The following is a 16550-nucleotide window of genomic DNA, read 5'->3' as shown; positions in this document are numbered from 1 at the left end:
TGAAGAGCCTTCCAAAATCTGAGAGGGATGAGGTGTGGAACATGCTTTCAGAAATCTTAAAAGAGCAACACTCTGATGCGGAAACTACAGAACCCAAACCACCAAAAAATCAACCTTCTGCTGGTGGCATCTGACTCATGATGATGAAAATGAACATGCATCGGTCTACACTGCTTTGGATGGTTATCAAGCAGAACCTGTCATCAGCATGGACGCATGTCCCCCGGAATGGTGGTTGAATCATGAAGGGACATATGAATCTTTAGTGCATCTGGCATGTAAATATCTTGCGACACTAGCTACAACAGTGTCATGCAAATGCCTGTTCTCACTTTTAGGTGACATTGTAAACAAGAAGCAGGCAGCATTATCTTCTGCAAATATAAACAAACATGTTTGTCTGAGTGATTGGCTGAACAAGAGGTAGGATTGATTGGACTTGTAGGCTCTAAAGTTTTACATTGTTTTATTTTTGAATGCAGGATTTTTTTGTACATAATTCTACATTTGTAAGTTCAAGTTTCATGATAAAGAGATTGCACTAGAGTACTTTTATGAGGTGAACTGAAAAATACTATTTCTTTTATCATTTTTACAGTGCAAATATTTGTAATAAAAAATAATATAAAGTGAGCACTGTACACTTTGTATTGTGTTGTAACTGAAATAGATATACTTGAAAATGTAGAAACACATCCAAAATGTTTAATAAATTTCAGTTGGTATTCTATTGTTCAACAGTGTGATTAATCACGATTAATTTTTTAATGGCAATTACTTTTTTTAGTTAATTGCGTGAGTTAACTGTGATTGACAGCCCCAGTTAAATATAAAGGTTGTCTTTCAAGTAATGCTTGATAAGATTCTACTCTCTGAAAGCACTGATCTCAAATAACTCTGCCATAATTTCAAGAAAGTTGTGGTTAGATATAAAAACGCATGATTTACAAAAACAGTGACATCAGAAAGATGGGAATTTCTTGGGGGATTTTCTTGCATATAATTTAGGTTATGGTAGTAGACAGTATATTCGACTTGATGAAAAGACAGGTGCTTTTTTTCTCATTTGTCAAAAGATGAGTGAGAACAGTTACTGTGTTTAAACCCTCATTAGAAAACATGTATTAGAAGCTCATCTTGGTGCACCAAGATGTGACAATTCCACAATTTGAGCCTCTGTACTTAAATATTTGAAATGGATTAAGGAAAATGATGGCCCTCTTTCTTTTCCACATTCTAAATGTTACACCATAATTAAATGGAAAACATGGAAATTAGTGTGATTGACTATAATTAATTAGTGTAAAACTAAAATAACACTTACTAAGCTGTATTAACTCACAGTTAAAGAAAAAACCTGCAGTATTAAAGTATTGGAAATAAGTTTGCAAAGGAAGTAGAAATCAAAGCAATATTGCATGTTTTATAAAACCAAGGCAGATACTGGGTATCCAGCTGTTATGAAAAAATGCATATCTTACAGAAAATCAGTATCTTAAGACTAGATGATTGTTCCCACCAGAATTCCCGTAGAACTCACCCATGCCTCAAAATGTGGTAGGTAATAGAGAGTTCTGATAGAATTTGATGGACTGTTCAAAAGATGTTGCCCAGATGTTTGTACCTTCCAGTCTGGTTCTGCTGTTCAAGTCACGTAATAACATGAACAAGGTGCAAACTCACCACCACCTGTTTAATCTCAGTGAGTGAACTTCAAAGCCTAACATGGATCACTGAAGTGTTATTAGAAGTGACCTTACATAGAAGAGAAGTCTGTCTTTGTTTTTTTGGAAGGGGGTGCGTGTGGAGGAGAGAAAGATGAAGGGGATTGTTGCTTTGTGATGTATAAAGAATTAATTGTTTAAAAAACAAAAACTTTTGAATATCAGGTGTGGTCTTCCAGCAAAACCAGCGAAGTCTAAGGCCTGGTCATACTACAGCTTACGTCGACCTAACTGTAAGCATCTACACCAGAGGTTCCCAAACTGGGGTTGTGAACCCCTGGGGGTTCACAAAATGTTACAGGTGGTTCTCGGGGAAAAAATTCCCTAATGATGGACAGAGATGTCCCTAGGGATCCCAGGCAGCACGGGGCCAGCAGCCCGGAGCCCCTGGACTTCCAAGAGCTAAGCAGACCAAAAACAAACATATCTATCACACTGAGGAGATTTAAACTTCAAGACTCCTTATAAGAAATGGAAAGGGAGGTGGATATTTTTTGTTGTTTTAAAAATTAAATAGGCAGCTAGTATTGTTTTTAAAATTATTATGAAGAACAAGTTTAAGCTTTGTTGTAACGTGTGTTGTTTGCCCGGACTGCTCAAGACCTGAATGCTTGTGTAGGAGGAACTCTTTGAGTTGGCTTCTTAAATACCTTCATGCTGTTTCACATCTGGTACTCCTTGATGAAACATAGGAGCCTTGTATTATAACAGGCTTATTGAAAGTGATACAAGCTACGAATGTGAGATCTTGGAAGAGTGTTACCGTTTTCATAATGTAATAAAAATACTGTAATGATTATTAATAAATAGTGTGTAATAAGTATGTCATAAAAACAAATTTTATATTTTCAAGATTACTGCTTTTATAATTTATACTCAAGTAAAGGAGAAAATCCCTGGAAATATTCATTTTTAGACGAGGGTTCACGAGACTTGACATTTTAGTGAAAGAGGATCACAGATTGTTAAAGTTTCGGAACCACTGATCTACACTAAAATGTTACTCCCACTGATGTAACTTGCCTACTACAACAAATTCATAACTCCACCTCCGCAAAAAGTGTAGTGTGTAGGTCAATGTAGTTCGGTTGACTCAATGTCAGTGCAGACATTGCGTTGCTTACATCTACTGTTGCTGCCTTTCAGAAGCCATCCCACAATGTCCCGCACTGACAGTCAAATTGGTGCAAGCGCTCCTGGTGAGGAACACACTGCCAGCACAAAGAACATAGTATGGACATGCAACAGCGATCTAATTACTGTGGTGGCTGTACATTGATGTAACTTAGGTTAACTTAATTTTGTAGTGTAGACTTGCCCTAAAACTGCTTTCTCAATAAGCAGCTGAAGGGGTGGAGATATCAAAGTGCCTTTCTCCCAAGAAACAATCAGGAGTTCAAAATAGATGTTATTAAACACCTAACAATAACAAAAAATCCAAAACAGTGTGACACAGTCCCTTTCCCTTAGAGTGTTCCCAGATGAGACTATTTTAATCCAGAGTTAATTGATAGCAAACTCTTAAGTGGCAAATATGTTTGTAAATGAGTATCCTGGTCAAACATTTTTGAGTGTCCACGCTGGGATTTACAAATGCGTTAGCTAATTCGAGTTAACTGGCTATCAGTTTACTTGAGTTTAAAAAGTTCTAGTCTAGACAAACCCTCAGTTGCTCAGGTTTCACTCTTGTGCCATAATCTCAGTAGACTTGCATCATAAACAGGGACATTGTAATGTTAAAGAGAGTCAATTTTCTTTCAGACCTTTATACATCATAAAGAAGCAAAAAAGGACAAATGTAACTTTTTTCTTCTAAAAATTGTGTATATAAATAGATCAGCGTAATGTTAAAGTCAACAGTTTTGATCTTGGGTGCTTAAATTTAGGTAACTAAATCCATTTAGGCATACATACTTGAAAATATTCCTTTTACATAAATATTAAACTTGCCAACGTGAGTATCCTGTGTGTTGTAGGGCATATATATTGTGCATGTTGAAAATAAATAGATCTATTAATCTGCATAACTCTCAAATGAAAATTGAGAATAATACTATACACACGGGGGGGGGGGGGGGGGTAAAAAATTTAAATTTTTAATTTTCCAACTAACTGTGCAACCTTAATGTTTTAAATAATATGGCTTTTTTGCAATGAATTATTCTCTAACTGGGTACTAATGAGCTAAAATCTGGAGAATGTTTGCAGCGGAGTGGGTGGTTTGGGATAGCTGTGGTTTGGGTGTAATATTTTATATATGTCAGGAAATGTTTGTTTTTTTTAAATATGAATGCGCACACGTTGCTGCAAAGAAACACTGTAAAGATTTTCTTGAGCTAATTAATATTTTAAACCTCTTATTTTCAGATTTGAATAAATGAACTTGATTGCAGTGGAAAAATTTCCTTGCTGGCTTCTGGAATTTGCCAGACTACTTGTAGTTTTGTGGTTTTACTGGGCACATAGATTCTTTCTTAATTTGGCCAAGATTCTTGCAGATTTACTTTATATCTAATTACTGGTCTTTGAAAGAGCCAGAAATTTTACTATGTTTTTTGAAATAATTGGGACTGTAGTCTGTCTTATTTTGGAGGATGAAATTAAGGTACCAGTAGTGCCACCAAGATTTCTGACAGGGGTCTAATACAAAATGAGACTGTCTTTAAATATTACTGATTCTTCTCCCCTTCATCCTAGCAGTTTTTCCTTGCGAATGGAGACAACAGCTAGTCTTCCTCAGAACAAAGTTTGAACCAACGGATTTGGCAGCAGTGTTTGGCTGTAATTGCAACAGTTTGAAGTGCTTTAAACTGATTTTAATGAAAGGAGCAGTGACAAGGTTTGCATGCCTAAAACGTGATCATCTTTGATACTTAGACCTTTCCGTAGACTAGAAGCTATAGTTGTATTTAACATCATGTGTTCCCTCTGGTATGATTCTAGCACAACCTGCATCCAACCCAAATGACTCAATTCTGTCTAGGTTCCACTAGGTTCCACGTACACTGGAGTTCCTGCTAGGGCTGACCATGACCAAGGCAATTCATGTCAGCTTTATTGTGTTACTGTGTTACTGTCCATGTGGATGGAGGCTAATGTCATGTTAAAACACACAAGTCAAATTGGTCTTCCATAACCCTTTGAACTACAGGAGTGATCTCTTTGGCTATGTAGCTAATCTTCATTGCTCAGGGGTCAGCAAGGCCAAAAACCACCTACTGGTTTAAATTTCCCTGAATGGCCACATGCATTCCAGCTGAAGACTGATTCCACAGCAACCAATTACTTTTGGCAACTGATCAGCAAACTGCTTCATGCTTCATCTGTAAATTAGATGAATCTATCTGCTATAAAACTATAATGTTGGCAACTAGCTACCCACAGTGCTTCTAGCATGTCAGCTGTGGGCATCTTAATTTTGGCTGTCTTCTGGGCCAAGGCACCAGCCGTGCAGAATTCCTTTAACAGAAATCACAAGGCTTACAATAAGATTTCAAGTCATCATGCCAAACTGGAAATTTCCCAGACCAGAATGAAAGCCATATCAAGGGGATGAAGGTGGCCTATAGGAAGACAAAGAACAGTAAATCCAGGAATGTTACCAATGTTTTGTCCATTTCCTCATGAAATGAATTGAATTATGAGATTCTGCCCCAGTACAAGGCTGGTATACTTAATGGACAGCCTGGTAAGTTCCTTTTATTTATTATACTATTATATTCCTTTACTTGGCTTCGGGTGGAAACATTGTGAGGTTTTGTGGAGGCAGTCATTATTGGCAGATACAGCTTCATTTGGGCACAACATTTTCCATCCATCTCTGTGGCCTCCTCAGGTTCCAACCCAGTTGCAATCTAATCTCCTGGTTGGACTCTGACCACCTCCTTCCCACCGATCTCACCCAGCCTCCCTACACCTTGATATCTCTGGCAAGGTTTCTGGGGCACAGTTGCTGAGCAAGGAAAGAGTGTCCACTCTACCATTGGTTATGACTGCCTGTTGGCATGGCACATACTGGCAGGCAAAATGGTGGGTAATCAGGGAAAATTTTCAAAAGCGAACTGCACACACAGTGCACTGAAGCTTAATTAGGAGGGTTTTATTGCTTTAAAACAATGTCACTCAGCCTTTTCCAGTGGTACCCCATTTTACCACAGGAACAGTTTTGAGATGCACCCCCTCTCATCTAGCCATAAAGAAAGGGTGGGTGATTGTGATGCCCCCACCCTAGTTTGAGAACCCATACTGTAACACAAGCAGAGGCATTCCTAGAATACGGGAGTTGCAGGTGGCATTTTTAACCCCAATATGACATCCCACTTATACAGGTAAGCAAACAAGTGCAGATTATTCCATGTATGCATTTGAACATTTCATAGTAGCACTTGTACAATACAAGTTATTTTCAAACCAGAGTTCACTGAAGTTATCTGATTGGTTTGGATCATATGCTATAAGAAAATAAAGCAGTGAGAAGTGCATTCAGAGCAATGAGAAACAGTGCACTTGTGCATGTACTGCTTACATGCAATATAGCAGGGGTCAGCAACGTTTGGCACGCGGCTTGCCAGGGTAAGCACACTAGCGGGCCGGGCCAGTTTATTTACCTGCTGAAGCGGCAGGTTCGGCCGATCGCGGCCCCCACTGGCCGTGGTTTGCCGTCCCGGGCCAAGGGGGGCGGCGGGAAGCCTTGGCCAGCACATCCCTCACCCGCGCTGCTTCCCGCCACCCCCATTGGCCCGGGACGGCGAACCGCGGCCAGTGGGGGCCGCGATCGGCCGAACCTGCCGCGTCAGCAGGTAAATAAACTGGCCCGGCCCGCTAGGGTGCTTACCCTGGCGAGCTGCGTGCCAAACGTTGCCGACCCCTGCAATATAGGCAAAATTATTTTAGTAAGGCAGATACTACAGACACTCTACCGTAATCTGTTTTTGGACTTAATCAGTATCCACCCTTGTGGCACAAGATCAGAAACTTTCCCTTTTATGCAATATTCCACATTGTTCTTGAGGCCTACAGGGATGACCTGCTTTTCCTACACCTCCACTCCCTTTTACAGCTGACACTGCCTTTCCAAGCATCCAGCAAGTGTCTTTGTATGCCAAAACGAGACTGTGGTATAGCTCATTGGCTTTCCTCTTGTTGCCTGAAATACCTGGGGCCTTTCATACTCTGGAGATGAAATATTAAATTGTCTTTAAGGATCTAATTCCCATGCCTTGATAGTCTTTGGGAACCTTAAAGGGAAGGCAGTAGTTTACGGTGGTGCTGCCCATGTCTGTTGGTGAAATTATGTATTGGAATGTAAAAGTGGAGATAAGTGTCTGTTTTTCCCTTTCCAGAAAGGATTTGGTGCTATGTTGCTGTGGACACTGATATAGACTTTTGGTTTTTCCTACAGGCCCTCTTAATGCTGCTCATCCCAGGCTCGAATCAAGAAGACCCATGTCCTAACTGGACATGCTTCACAGTCGTCATGCCAGGAGAACAATTCAAAAGAGGGCAGACTGCTTGAATTTCAGGCGTTGTCATACCTCTGCTAGTCTCCTTCTCAGCTGGAGCTTGGAAAAAGGAGACTTCAGGTTGCAGAGAGAGGGTGACAAGCAGTTTGACTGCTGGACCATGGCTGAATATGTTCGTCCTCACAGATGTGAAGGGAGGACAGTGAATTCCAAAGACATAAATTTCAGGGATTTTGAGGTGCTTACACACAAACCCTTAAGCCATCCTGCTCCCTCTGCCTCATGTACACTGCTTGTACCTGCTCCCTCGCCTCCATGTAACGATGCACTCCAGAATAGAGTGCTGTGGTACTTTAAACAGCAGGCGCATGTCTCAACCATAGCCTGTGCATGCCAGTGCAGAGAAGAGGGAATGAGAAACAGCGCCCTGAAGTGATGCACTTCCACTACCTCCAAGGTATTGCAGAGAAGAGTAACCCCAAGCTTTCTTTTTGGGAGAATGCATTTAAGGTTACATATGCAAACCTGACTAGTTAGTTGGGGATATATTACAATAGTCCATTAAAAAAAAAAATCACATTTGGGAGCTAATGTTAGTCTTATTGCAAGAATTGCTTTCTTGGCCTTGTTTTGTAATGCCGGATGCACTGTGTACTGTCTTTTTTTTCAGTTTCCAATTTAGTCTTTTGTCACAAGTCGGCAGCTGGTCTACCCTCTCTACTTCCAATAAAGCTGTGTTTAAAACCACTCATTTGTTACTTGCACTTCAAATAATTCTATCTCTAATATTTTCACCACCCAAGGAGACAACCGGAGCCTCACTGCCAGGGCTCAGGCTCTCCTTCTCCCCACCCCCACCAAATCCCTCATTGGGAGACAGACTGGGCTCAGGCTCTCCTTCCCCCTCCCCTGAAGCCTTTAGCAGGAGGTAGCCTGAGCTCTTCTTCCCATCCCTCCCTTCCCCTCCCCCTCAATCCCTCACCTGGAGGCGGTGGGGCTCCAGCTGTCAGCCCTGGGGTGGTAGCAGCTGTGCAGAAGTAAGGGTGGCAATGGGGTGCTAAGTCTGCTGTGCAAAGTGTTATTGACAAATACCACTTTTCACATTGCCTCCCCTCTGTGCTGCTACTGGCCCGGCACTGCCTTCAGAGCTGGGTGCCCAGTCAACAGCCGCTGCGCTGTGCTCTGACTTCAGTTTGGTGGCTATCTATGTACTTGGCTGGGATTGCGGAGGCATAAATGACTACAGACACAAAGAAGGGGAGCCCGATCAAATAAGTTTGAGAACCACTGATCTAGTGTAATCATTCTGTGTTTGTGGGCCTGACCCATAACTGCTGTTTGAGTGTTCCCTTCATCCATGAGGAAACAATGCAGTTACTCGTGGAACTTCTCTGAGACTCTCTTCTTGCTGGGTATTCCTCGCACCAGGCTCCCAACTAGTAATGCTAGACTACCTGCCACCGCCTCAACAGCTGGCATGTGACTTTGAAATCCAGGAAAAGGAGTTCTTCCTTTGATAGTTCTCTTCCCTGTAAGGATCCATGCCAGTGGGGAGTTGGCTGCTGTGGAAGCAGCTTGCAACTGGGGCCCACATTAGGTTTGCTAGGAAATTATATAATAAGCTTTGGGACCTTGGAGGAATTATGAGAGGCCCCCTCCTCTCCCCCCCCCGCACCCAAGGAATCTTGGGATTTTCCAGGACAGGTTGTAGGAGTTGAGAAACTAACCCCTCTGCGTGCAATTTTTCTGGGCACTTGCAAAAGTCTCTCCAAGGCCTGTGTAGTTCATCCGTGAGGCACCGCAGTTTGCTGTGGTATTGGGAACTCTGAGATGCATCTCCAGAAAGCATTGCTGCTAAAATAATGAAGTGTAGTGCTAGTGTGGATACAGTATGTAACAGCAGACCTGTGTGTAGACACACTGAAATGTTCAATAGAGTCAAACTAAGTATTGCGTGTCTTACAGTTAAGATAACAATGGTGTAGACATTGCTTCAAGTATAGTTTAAAGGTAATGTTTTGTGAGTTACATTGTCTATCCCCACTTCCCAAAAAAAAACCAGTTTCACATTTTTGGTGCCTAACCCTGTTGACTCTTGTAAACTAACTTCTATAAATGGTCTCTCTATGTAAAACTTTCAGCAAGGTGATTTGTGAAAGATCAGTATTTGAGCCAAGAGATGGTAGTTTATTGCAGAAATAAATTTTCAGTGGTCTTCACAAAGTAAGGACTCTTTTAATGACAACTCTCAAGGTAGATCAATTTTTAGGCCTAATATCCTCGATTATAACAGTTCCAAGCTCTATCGTAAAAGAAATCTAGCATCTGTGGAGCAACTGGCGTAGCCTGGTCAGACTAATTATGAAAGCTGTGATAATGACCGTTATCCCCAAACTTGTAATTTGATGTCTTTAACTTTAATTCTGCTGGACACTTGTGTTTTTAAGTATGCAGTACTCGCAGAGATGGGACTGTTAAAACATTGAATTTGTATCTTGATGGCTCAGTGCCCTGATGTATTCACCCATTACCTCTAAAGGAGACAGGTTTGCATTCCATAGATTCTATTACAGCAGAGTGAATATTTCATATTGAAGTAATTGCATGCAAGGAGATCTTGCAGTGTTGGCCTGCTTTTTTTTTTTTTTTAAAAACAACATAGGTTTGTCCACACTGATGCTCAAACTGGGCTACTGACCTGGCTTAGAACAGTGTTTTAAACCATATTCAGCGAATAGTGTTCGTGGTCCAGTGTAAATGGGAGGCCTTTATCAGATAAAGCTGACATCTTGAATATTTTTTGTGTATTTTTGAAGTTATAGGGCTAAATCCACTTTTGCTGTTAGGATGCACAACTGGTGAAGTTGGCCCGTGGTCTCACCCTAAAAAGAAACCAATTTCACAGTATAAATCTCATGTTACAAAGATGATAGTCTTAAGCTATAAAGAAAAATTTAAAAAACAGGAGGCAAGTGAGAAATAAAAGTATTGGTAATGAGAGAGGACAGGCAATATAAGATAGAGAATGCTGAAGTCGGACCTGTTGTTTGTTCATAGTATACATTGTACAGTTTATACTTTCAAATATGTTTGTAGTTTCCAGGCAAGCAAGTTTTACATACAACTCAGATGTTGAAAAATAAGTACTTTAGAGGATATGAACTGGTACATGTGATTTGTTGTTTCAGAGATTTTAAATTTTGTTCTTTCTCCTTTGGAAGGTAACTACTTGATTTCTTCAGTGATCTTCAACCAGTAAAAATGAGACAAACCACCTTAAATGGTTTAATATCAGGTCTACATTACAGTTCTAACTCTATTTAAAATCCATTAAACTGAACTTGTTTGAAAACCCACTGCCCTAACATTTATCATCAGCCTACCCATCAATTGGCAATTCAGAAAATTCTCCTTGCTCTGGCATTCTGAGGCACTCTTGTCACACTTCAACAGAGTAGTGACTGGCTCACTCAAACCATAAGAATAAAGAAAATGTCAGGGAAAGTTTGAAATAAATTGCTGTTGCACCAACCTATTAAACTTCCTTGAAAAGTTTTTGAAAATAGCATCATTTTAAATTTAACAGTTAATATAAGTGGTTTATTCCTTGAACTTGAGAACATTGTGGTGTAGCATGTTGCATGTGTGTGGAAGAGGAGTTTAATTCTGAGAGATGAGGGGTGAGGAGTCCAGCACCCATGCCACCAGTTCCTGGGAAGGGGAAGCATGCCTGTGTTTCTGTCAGGGTGCTGTCCCTGCTCTCTACTCAGAGTTGGTCTCTTATATTGTCCTATGACTGGAGGTTGTTAAACTTTTCCAGTTGCATCCTGCCACGCATACACCCCAACTCCACTCCTGGTTGCTGTTGGGGGGGAATCTCTACTACTCTTGTGCCTCCTGGCTGTAAAGTAGCATCAGGATTAGTTCTCCCTTACTCCATCCACTCCCCAGCTCTCCATTTTTGGGTCCTCTTTCCCAGATAAACACTAGTTTGCATCCCCTGTTCTTCAGTAAAGCTATAAACATCAACAAAGCCTCTGGAGCTATCTGTCTCCAGACCCTTATAGATGTGAGACTGGGATATGGTTTCTTTCACTTAGCAAGTGTTTTGTTTATGCTTAATTTCTCCCTTCACAGTGGCGTGAAATTTCATTTTAAATCCAAGTTGTCTTCATAATTTGACTGACTTCATAAATTAATGTTCCTCTCATAACTTATGGTTATTGAAATAAATTAACCATGTGACTGCATCTGTAATGTTAGTCAGTTGATTCTGGGCTCCAGAAGGAGTAATGTTTTTCTCTGTCTGAAGTAGTTTGCAATAAGAAGAGTGAAATAACAGGAACAAGATAATGGGAGGTGGAAATATGGCTCATATTTAATAGTGGAGTGAGTGAGTAATGAGAGAGAGTCACTAGGAGCCTCTGACAGCCACTATTTATGTATATTTTAAGGCTCCAAATCTGTAACCTATTCCACATAGGCAGCTCCCTGCATCATGAGGTTATAAAGCTTCTCCCGGGCATGAGGTCAGCTTGTACGGAACAGCTTGCAGATTTGTGAGTGTGTGAGGCAGATGGTGATGGCTAGAAGGGAGGAGAAACTTACCCCTGTCAACCAACCAGGTATAATTCAGTCACTGATATTTAAACATGGAGAAGCACCTTATTTATGCATCCAGCCTCTTCTGAATTGTGTAAAGCATATAAACACAGAAGAAAATGAGGTCCCTACTTTAATTGGGAGTTGTGTTCATGTAAGGAATGCATGCTTAGGGCCTTAAGTAACTGAAATGATAGCTTGTTTCCCCTTTAACAATTAAATACATAATTAAAGCTGCCTCAGAAACTAGGTCTCCTCATTTGCAGATCAATTCTGCCTTCCTGTGCCATTGCAGAGGGCTGTGCATGCAGCAAAAGTGGTATGGTTCCCTTGCAAAAGATGCACACAGAGCCTCACTGTGCAAGGACTCTCTCCACATGTCTGTAGAGTGAGGGGTTGGGGTCACTGGACCATCATATTCCTCTGTAAAATCAGAGGCATGTAGGTTTCAAACAGTCAATAATGGCTTGAGAATGTTTCCTCTGTAGCCTGGAGGAGAGGATTCTGTGCCTTCCACACCTCCAGGAAATTGTCAAGCCTTTTTACTTAGATTAGAATCAAAGAGATGATTTGTCCCTAAGGGTATGTCTTCACTACCCTCCGGATTGGCGGGCAGCGATCGATCCAGCGGGGATCAATTTATCGCGTCTAGTCTAGATGCAATAAATCGACCCCCGAGCACTCTCCCTTCGACTCCTGTACTCCAGCTCCGCGAGAGGCGCAGGCAGAGTCGACGGGGGAGCGGCAGCAGTCAACTCGCCATGTGAAGACACCACGGTAAGTCGATCTAAGTACGTCTACTTCAGCTACGTTATTCACGTAGCTGAAGTTGCGTAACTTAGATCGATCCCCCCCCAGTGTAGATCAGGGCTAAGAAAATAATTGGAAGTGTTCTGTGTGTTTATTGTTTCAGCAATAGATATGCAAAGGAAGATGTTATGTCCCTTGTGTTTGCTTTACCTTGTAAAATCCAGTGTTTTAGATATGATTTGGTAAGCCAGAACTGTACTTTGAGGTTTAGAATGCATTTTGTTTTTGGAGGAATTTTCAACAACCTCTCATCCTAGTCCAGAATCATTTATTGAAAACAGCTTTAGGCAATCACTGCCTACACTACCAGCAGCACGGCTTAGCTATTGTTAAAAACTGTTCTGTGTTTGCTAGCTTGAACTCTGTCTTCTGAAAATTCATACAGTGGACTCTATAAGGCTTTCTTATTTAGAACCTTCACTGAGAAGTTTGTTTGATTCTACACATTTGCATCCCAGCCCAAACTAATGTCAGGGTCTTCAGTTTACAAAACCATTTCACAAAGCCCCTGAAGACTAATAACTAAGCAATAGATTATTGATTCCAGAAAACAAAAATACAGGTTTAAGACACATACATACTAGTTTAAAAGCCCATATTTCCCATCTCAAAAGGTGATAAGTGTCCCTGTTACCAAACTCTGATCAGGGTAATTTCTTTGAGCAGGTAACAGCAGAGATCTGAAAAGTGATGATATTGGCTGAGTTCAGATAATCTGACTTCCACATTTCATTTGCATTATTACAAAATATTAATAACTCAGTGCATTGTCGTAGAGTGAACTTAATATAATCTCTCATAATTTTTTCTGGCCCATGGGACAGTCTGGATTCTAAAAGCTCTAATGTCCTGGACTTTAGTGTAAAGGACGATTCTCTTTCATGTTAGTCTCTGCAAATACAAAGTCACTAATCTTTAATTCTCAGTGTAGAAATTTGTAGTATAGAATATCTTTATAAAAATGACAAAAGATAATGTTTTTTGTCTGTCTTTTAGGATACTTGTGACCACTTGCATGGTGAAAGAGCATCAGCAAAAGTGAAAAAATGGGTGTAAAAACATTTACTCATAATTCCCCTGCTCACAGCCAGGAGATGCTTGGAAAACTTAACATGCTTCGCAACGATGGACATTTCTGCGACATCACCATTCGCGTACAGGACAAAATCTTCAGGGCACACAAGGTGGTCTTGGCAGCCTGCAGCGACTTCTTCCGCTCCAAACTAGTTGGCCAAGCAGAAGATGACGGCAAGAGTGTATTAGACTTGCATCATGTGACAGTGACTGGCTTCATACCCCTTCTGGAGTATGCTTACACAGCCACACTGTCTATCAACACAGAAAATATTATTGATGTGTTGGCTGCAGCTAGCTACATGCAAATGTTCAGTGTTGCTAGTACATGCTCAGAATTCATGAAGTCGAGTATTTTATGGAATACGCCCAACAGCCAGCAAGACAAGGTGCTAGATGCAGGACAAGAAAACAGTGCAAACTGCAACTTTACTTCTCGAGATGGCAGCCTTTCTCCGGTTTCCTCCGAATGCAGTGTGGTGGAAAGAGCCATTCCTGTTTGTCGAGAGTCCCGAAGAAAGCGCAAAAGCTACATAGTCATGTCTCCTGAAAGTCCACTTAAGTGTAACACACAAACGAACTCCCCCCAAGTGCTCAATCCTTCAGCTTCCTACGCAGAGTCCAGAAATCAGCCGGTAGACTCTTCCTTAGCTTTTCCTTGGACTTTTCCTTTTGGAATTGATCGAAGGCTTCAATCTGAGAAGGTGAAACAGGTAGAGAATTCTAGGACTTTAGAACTCCCTGGTCCATCTGAGGCAGCCAGAAGAATTACTGATTATGTGACATGTGAGAGCACAAAAGCCAGTTCACCTCTTGTGATTGAAGAAGATGTGCGTGTCAAAGTGGAAAGGTTAAGTGATGAGGAGGTTCATGAGGAAGTATCGCAGCCTGTGAGTGCATCCCAGAGTTCTCTGAGTGATCAGCAGACAGTCCCAGGAAGTGAGCAAGTTCAGGAAGATCTCTTGATCAGCCCACAGTCTTCCTCTATAGGTACAGCCACTTCTACTATTTTATATATGTATACGTGCATGCACTTGTGATTTTATTTAAGAAAGTCTGCTTGAATTTTTAATTAGGTCACAGAAGATTGGTGAAACTGTATTTTGTTATTCTAACTTATGAAATGCAATGCAGTGATTTTAACAGTTTGTTAATAATTATTTTCTTAATAGTGCCAAATGGTTTGACCACAGTCCATTCACAGAGTCCCATTTTGGAAAGATTGGTGCTTACTGTTAACTCCCTTTACAGTTACGGAATCTCCAAAATCAAGCCTTTTATCAGTGTAGGTACAGTGATAGTAGAGAGCTTTTATAATAAGAGTTAAGAACATATTTTGCAGAATAAATGGTGGAAAGCTGTCAAATTAATATCCCAGACAAAAACAAAATAGTGAAGTCATAATATATAGAATCTTTCCATTTCAAAGGGGTTTAATCACAAATTGCAGCTCTTATTCTGCCAAATGCCGAGACTAACATTTTTCCAAATGACAATTTGTAACCATTTTTGGGTTCCTCTAGTGAGCTATCATCTATTAATAGCTAATATTTAGAGCAGTGATTCTCAGCCGGGAGTGCGTGTACCCCTGGGAGTATGCAGAGGTCTTCCAGGGGGTACATCAATTCATCTAGATATTTGCCTAGTTTTACAACAGGCTACAAAAAAAGCACAAGCGAAGTCAGTACAAACTAAAATTTCATACAAACAAAATGAGAAAGTAAGCAATTTTTCAGTAATAGTGTGCAGTGACATTTTTGTATTTTTTTATGTCTGATTTTGTAAGCAAGTAGTTTTTAAGTGAGGTGAAATTTGTGGCACGCAAGATAAATCAGTAGTCTGGAAAGGTTTAGAGGACATCACTATAACAATCCGGTTTTCTCTTTGCATAGAAAAGACTCTTACAAATGGCTTGCAGTAAGTCTGAACACAGTTTGCAATATTTCTAATTTGGTTGCCAGAATTTTGCACAGATACAAAAAAGTTGGCTCGAGGTCAACATAATCGAATCCCATTCTGTGTGCTTTGCCTTTGTATTTACAGAGCCTATTTATTGAAGGATTATTTCAGTAAAATCTGGTTTATTTGAGAACTGTTTGGTCGACTTCATTCAGATAATATCATGCCAAATGCTGTTTCAATTAATAAAATTATAAATATAGTCTTGTACGCTAACTACCTCAGAGTTTTGTCACTGTGCCTTCATGAGGGAGTAGTAGGTAGCTGATCTCTCTGACCCTTTCAATGAGGAAATATCTGGCCACTGTAAGCATACTATTTAAATTGCACAATTGCTTTAAAGCAGCAGGAACTTTGTCATGTTAGTACCTGCTTCAACACTTTGTATATTGCTATTTTTTTGTATGTCATTTTTGTATAGCTCATATGGTAGCATTCTACATTGGTAGTGTTTATGCCCAATCTAAACTGCTTTACTTACTGGAGTTTTACAGACATGGTTTTTGTGAATCCCCTTTGAGTTGTAGCCACAACTTGTGAGTATACTATCAGAGTAAATACTGATAGTTTCTTTACTACAGGGAGAGTAGAGTTTGTGTTCCAACAGCCGCTAGGGGAAAAAAAGACTGGTTCACTGAACTGGTGCAATATGACCCAGTCCTTAACACATTGTAGCAATACCTTAGAAAAGAAATTGCCAAGGACATGTGATAGTTGTGTGAAGTCATACTATATTGATATATCAGTGAGAAATATAAACTGCAACATACAAAAAAAGGCAATGAAACTAAGGGTCAGGAAAAGGAAAAAAACATACCCACTGAAAAGAGTTTTACCCACTGTATTTATCATATTCAAGCAGCCTGAAAGACAACTAACTATGCTGCTTCCTTTTGATCAGGATCCAGTGTGATCTGTG

General features: G+C 40.5%; 1 protein-coding gene across 1 annotated transcript in view; it reads left to right on the top strand.

Annotated features, from left to right (window-relative positions):
* The first annotated feature begins 13600 nt into the window (after positions 1 to 13600).
* ZBTB44 (zinc finger and BTB domain containing 44) overlaps positions 13601 to 16550 on the top strand; it is a 33459-nt gene continuing 30509 nt past the window's right edge. The window contains exon 1 of the mRNA XM_029912918.1: positions 13601 to 14662. Within this exon, the coding sequence (XP_029768778.1) occupies positions 13645 to 14662 (1018 nt within the window). The 5' untranslated portion in view covers positions 13601 to 13644. The remainder of the gene's footprint in view (positions 14663 to 16550) is intronic.

Source organism: Terrapene carolina, unplaced genomic scaffold, assembly GCF_002925995.2.
Source record: "Terrapene carolina triunguis isolate 2854851 unplaced genomic scaffold, T_m_triunguis-2.0 Scaffold374, whole genome shotgun sequence".
Taxonomy (NCBI): domain Eukaryota; kingdom Metazoa; phylum Chordata; order Testudines; family Emydidae; genus Terrapene; species Terrapene triunguis.
Note: the sequence above shows the minus strand (reverse complement) of the source record. Positions and strands in the feature narration are given on the sequence as shown.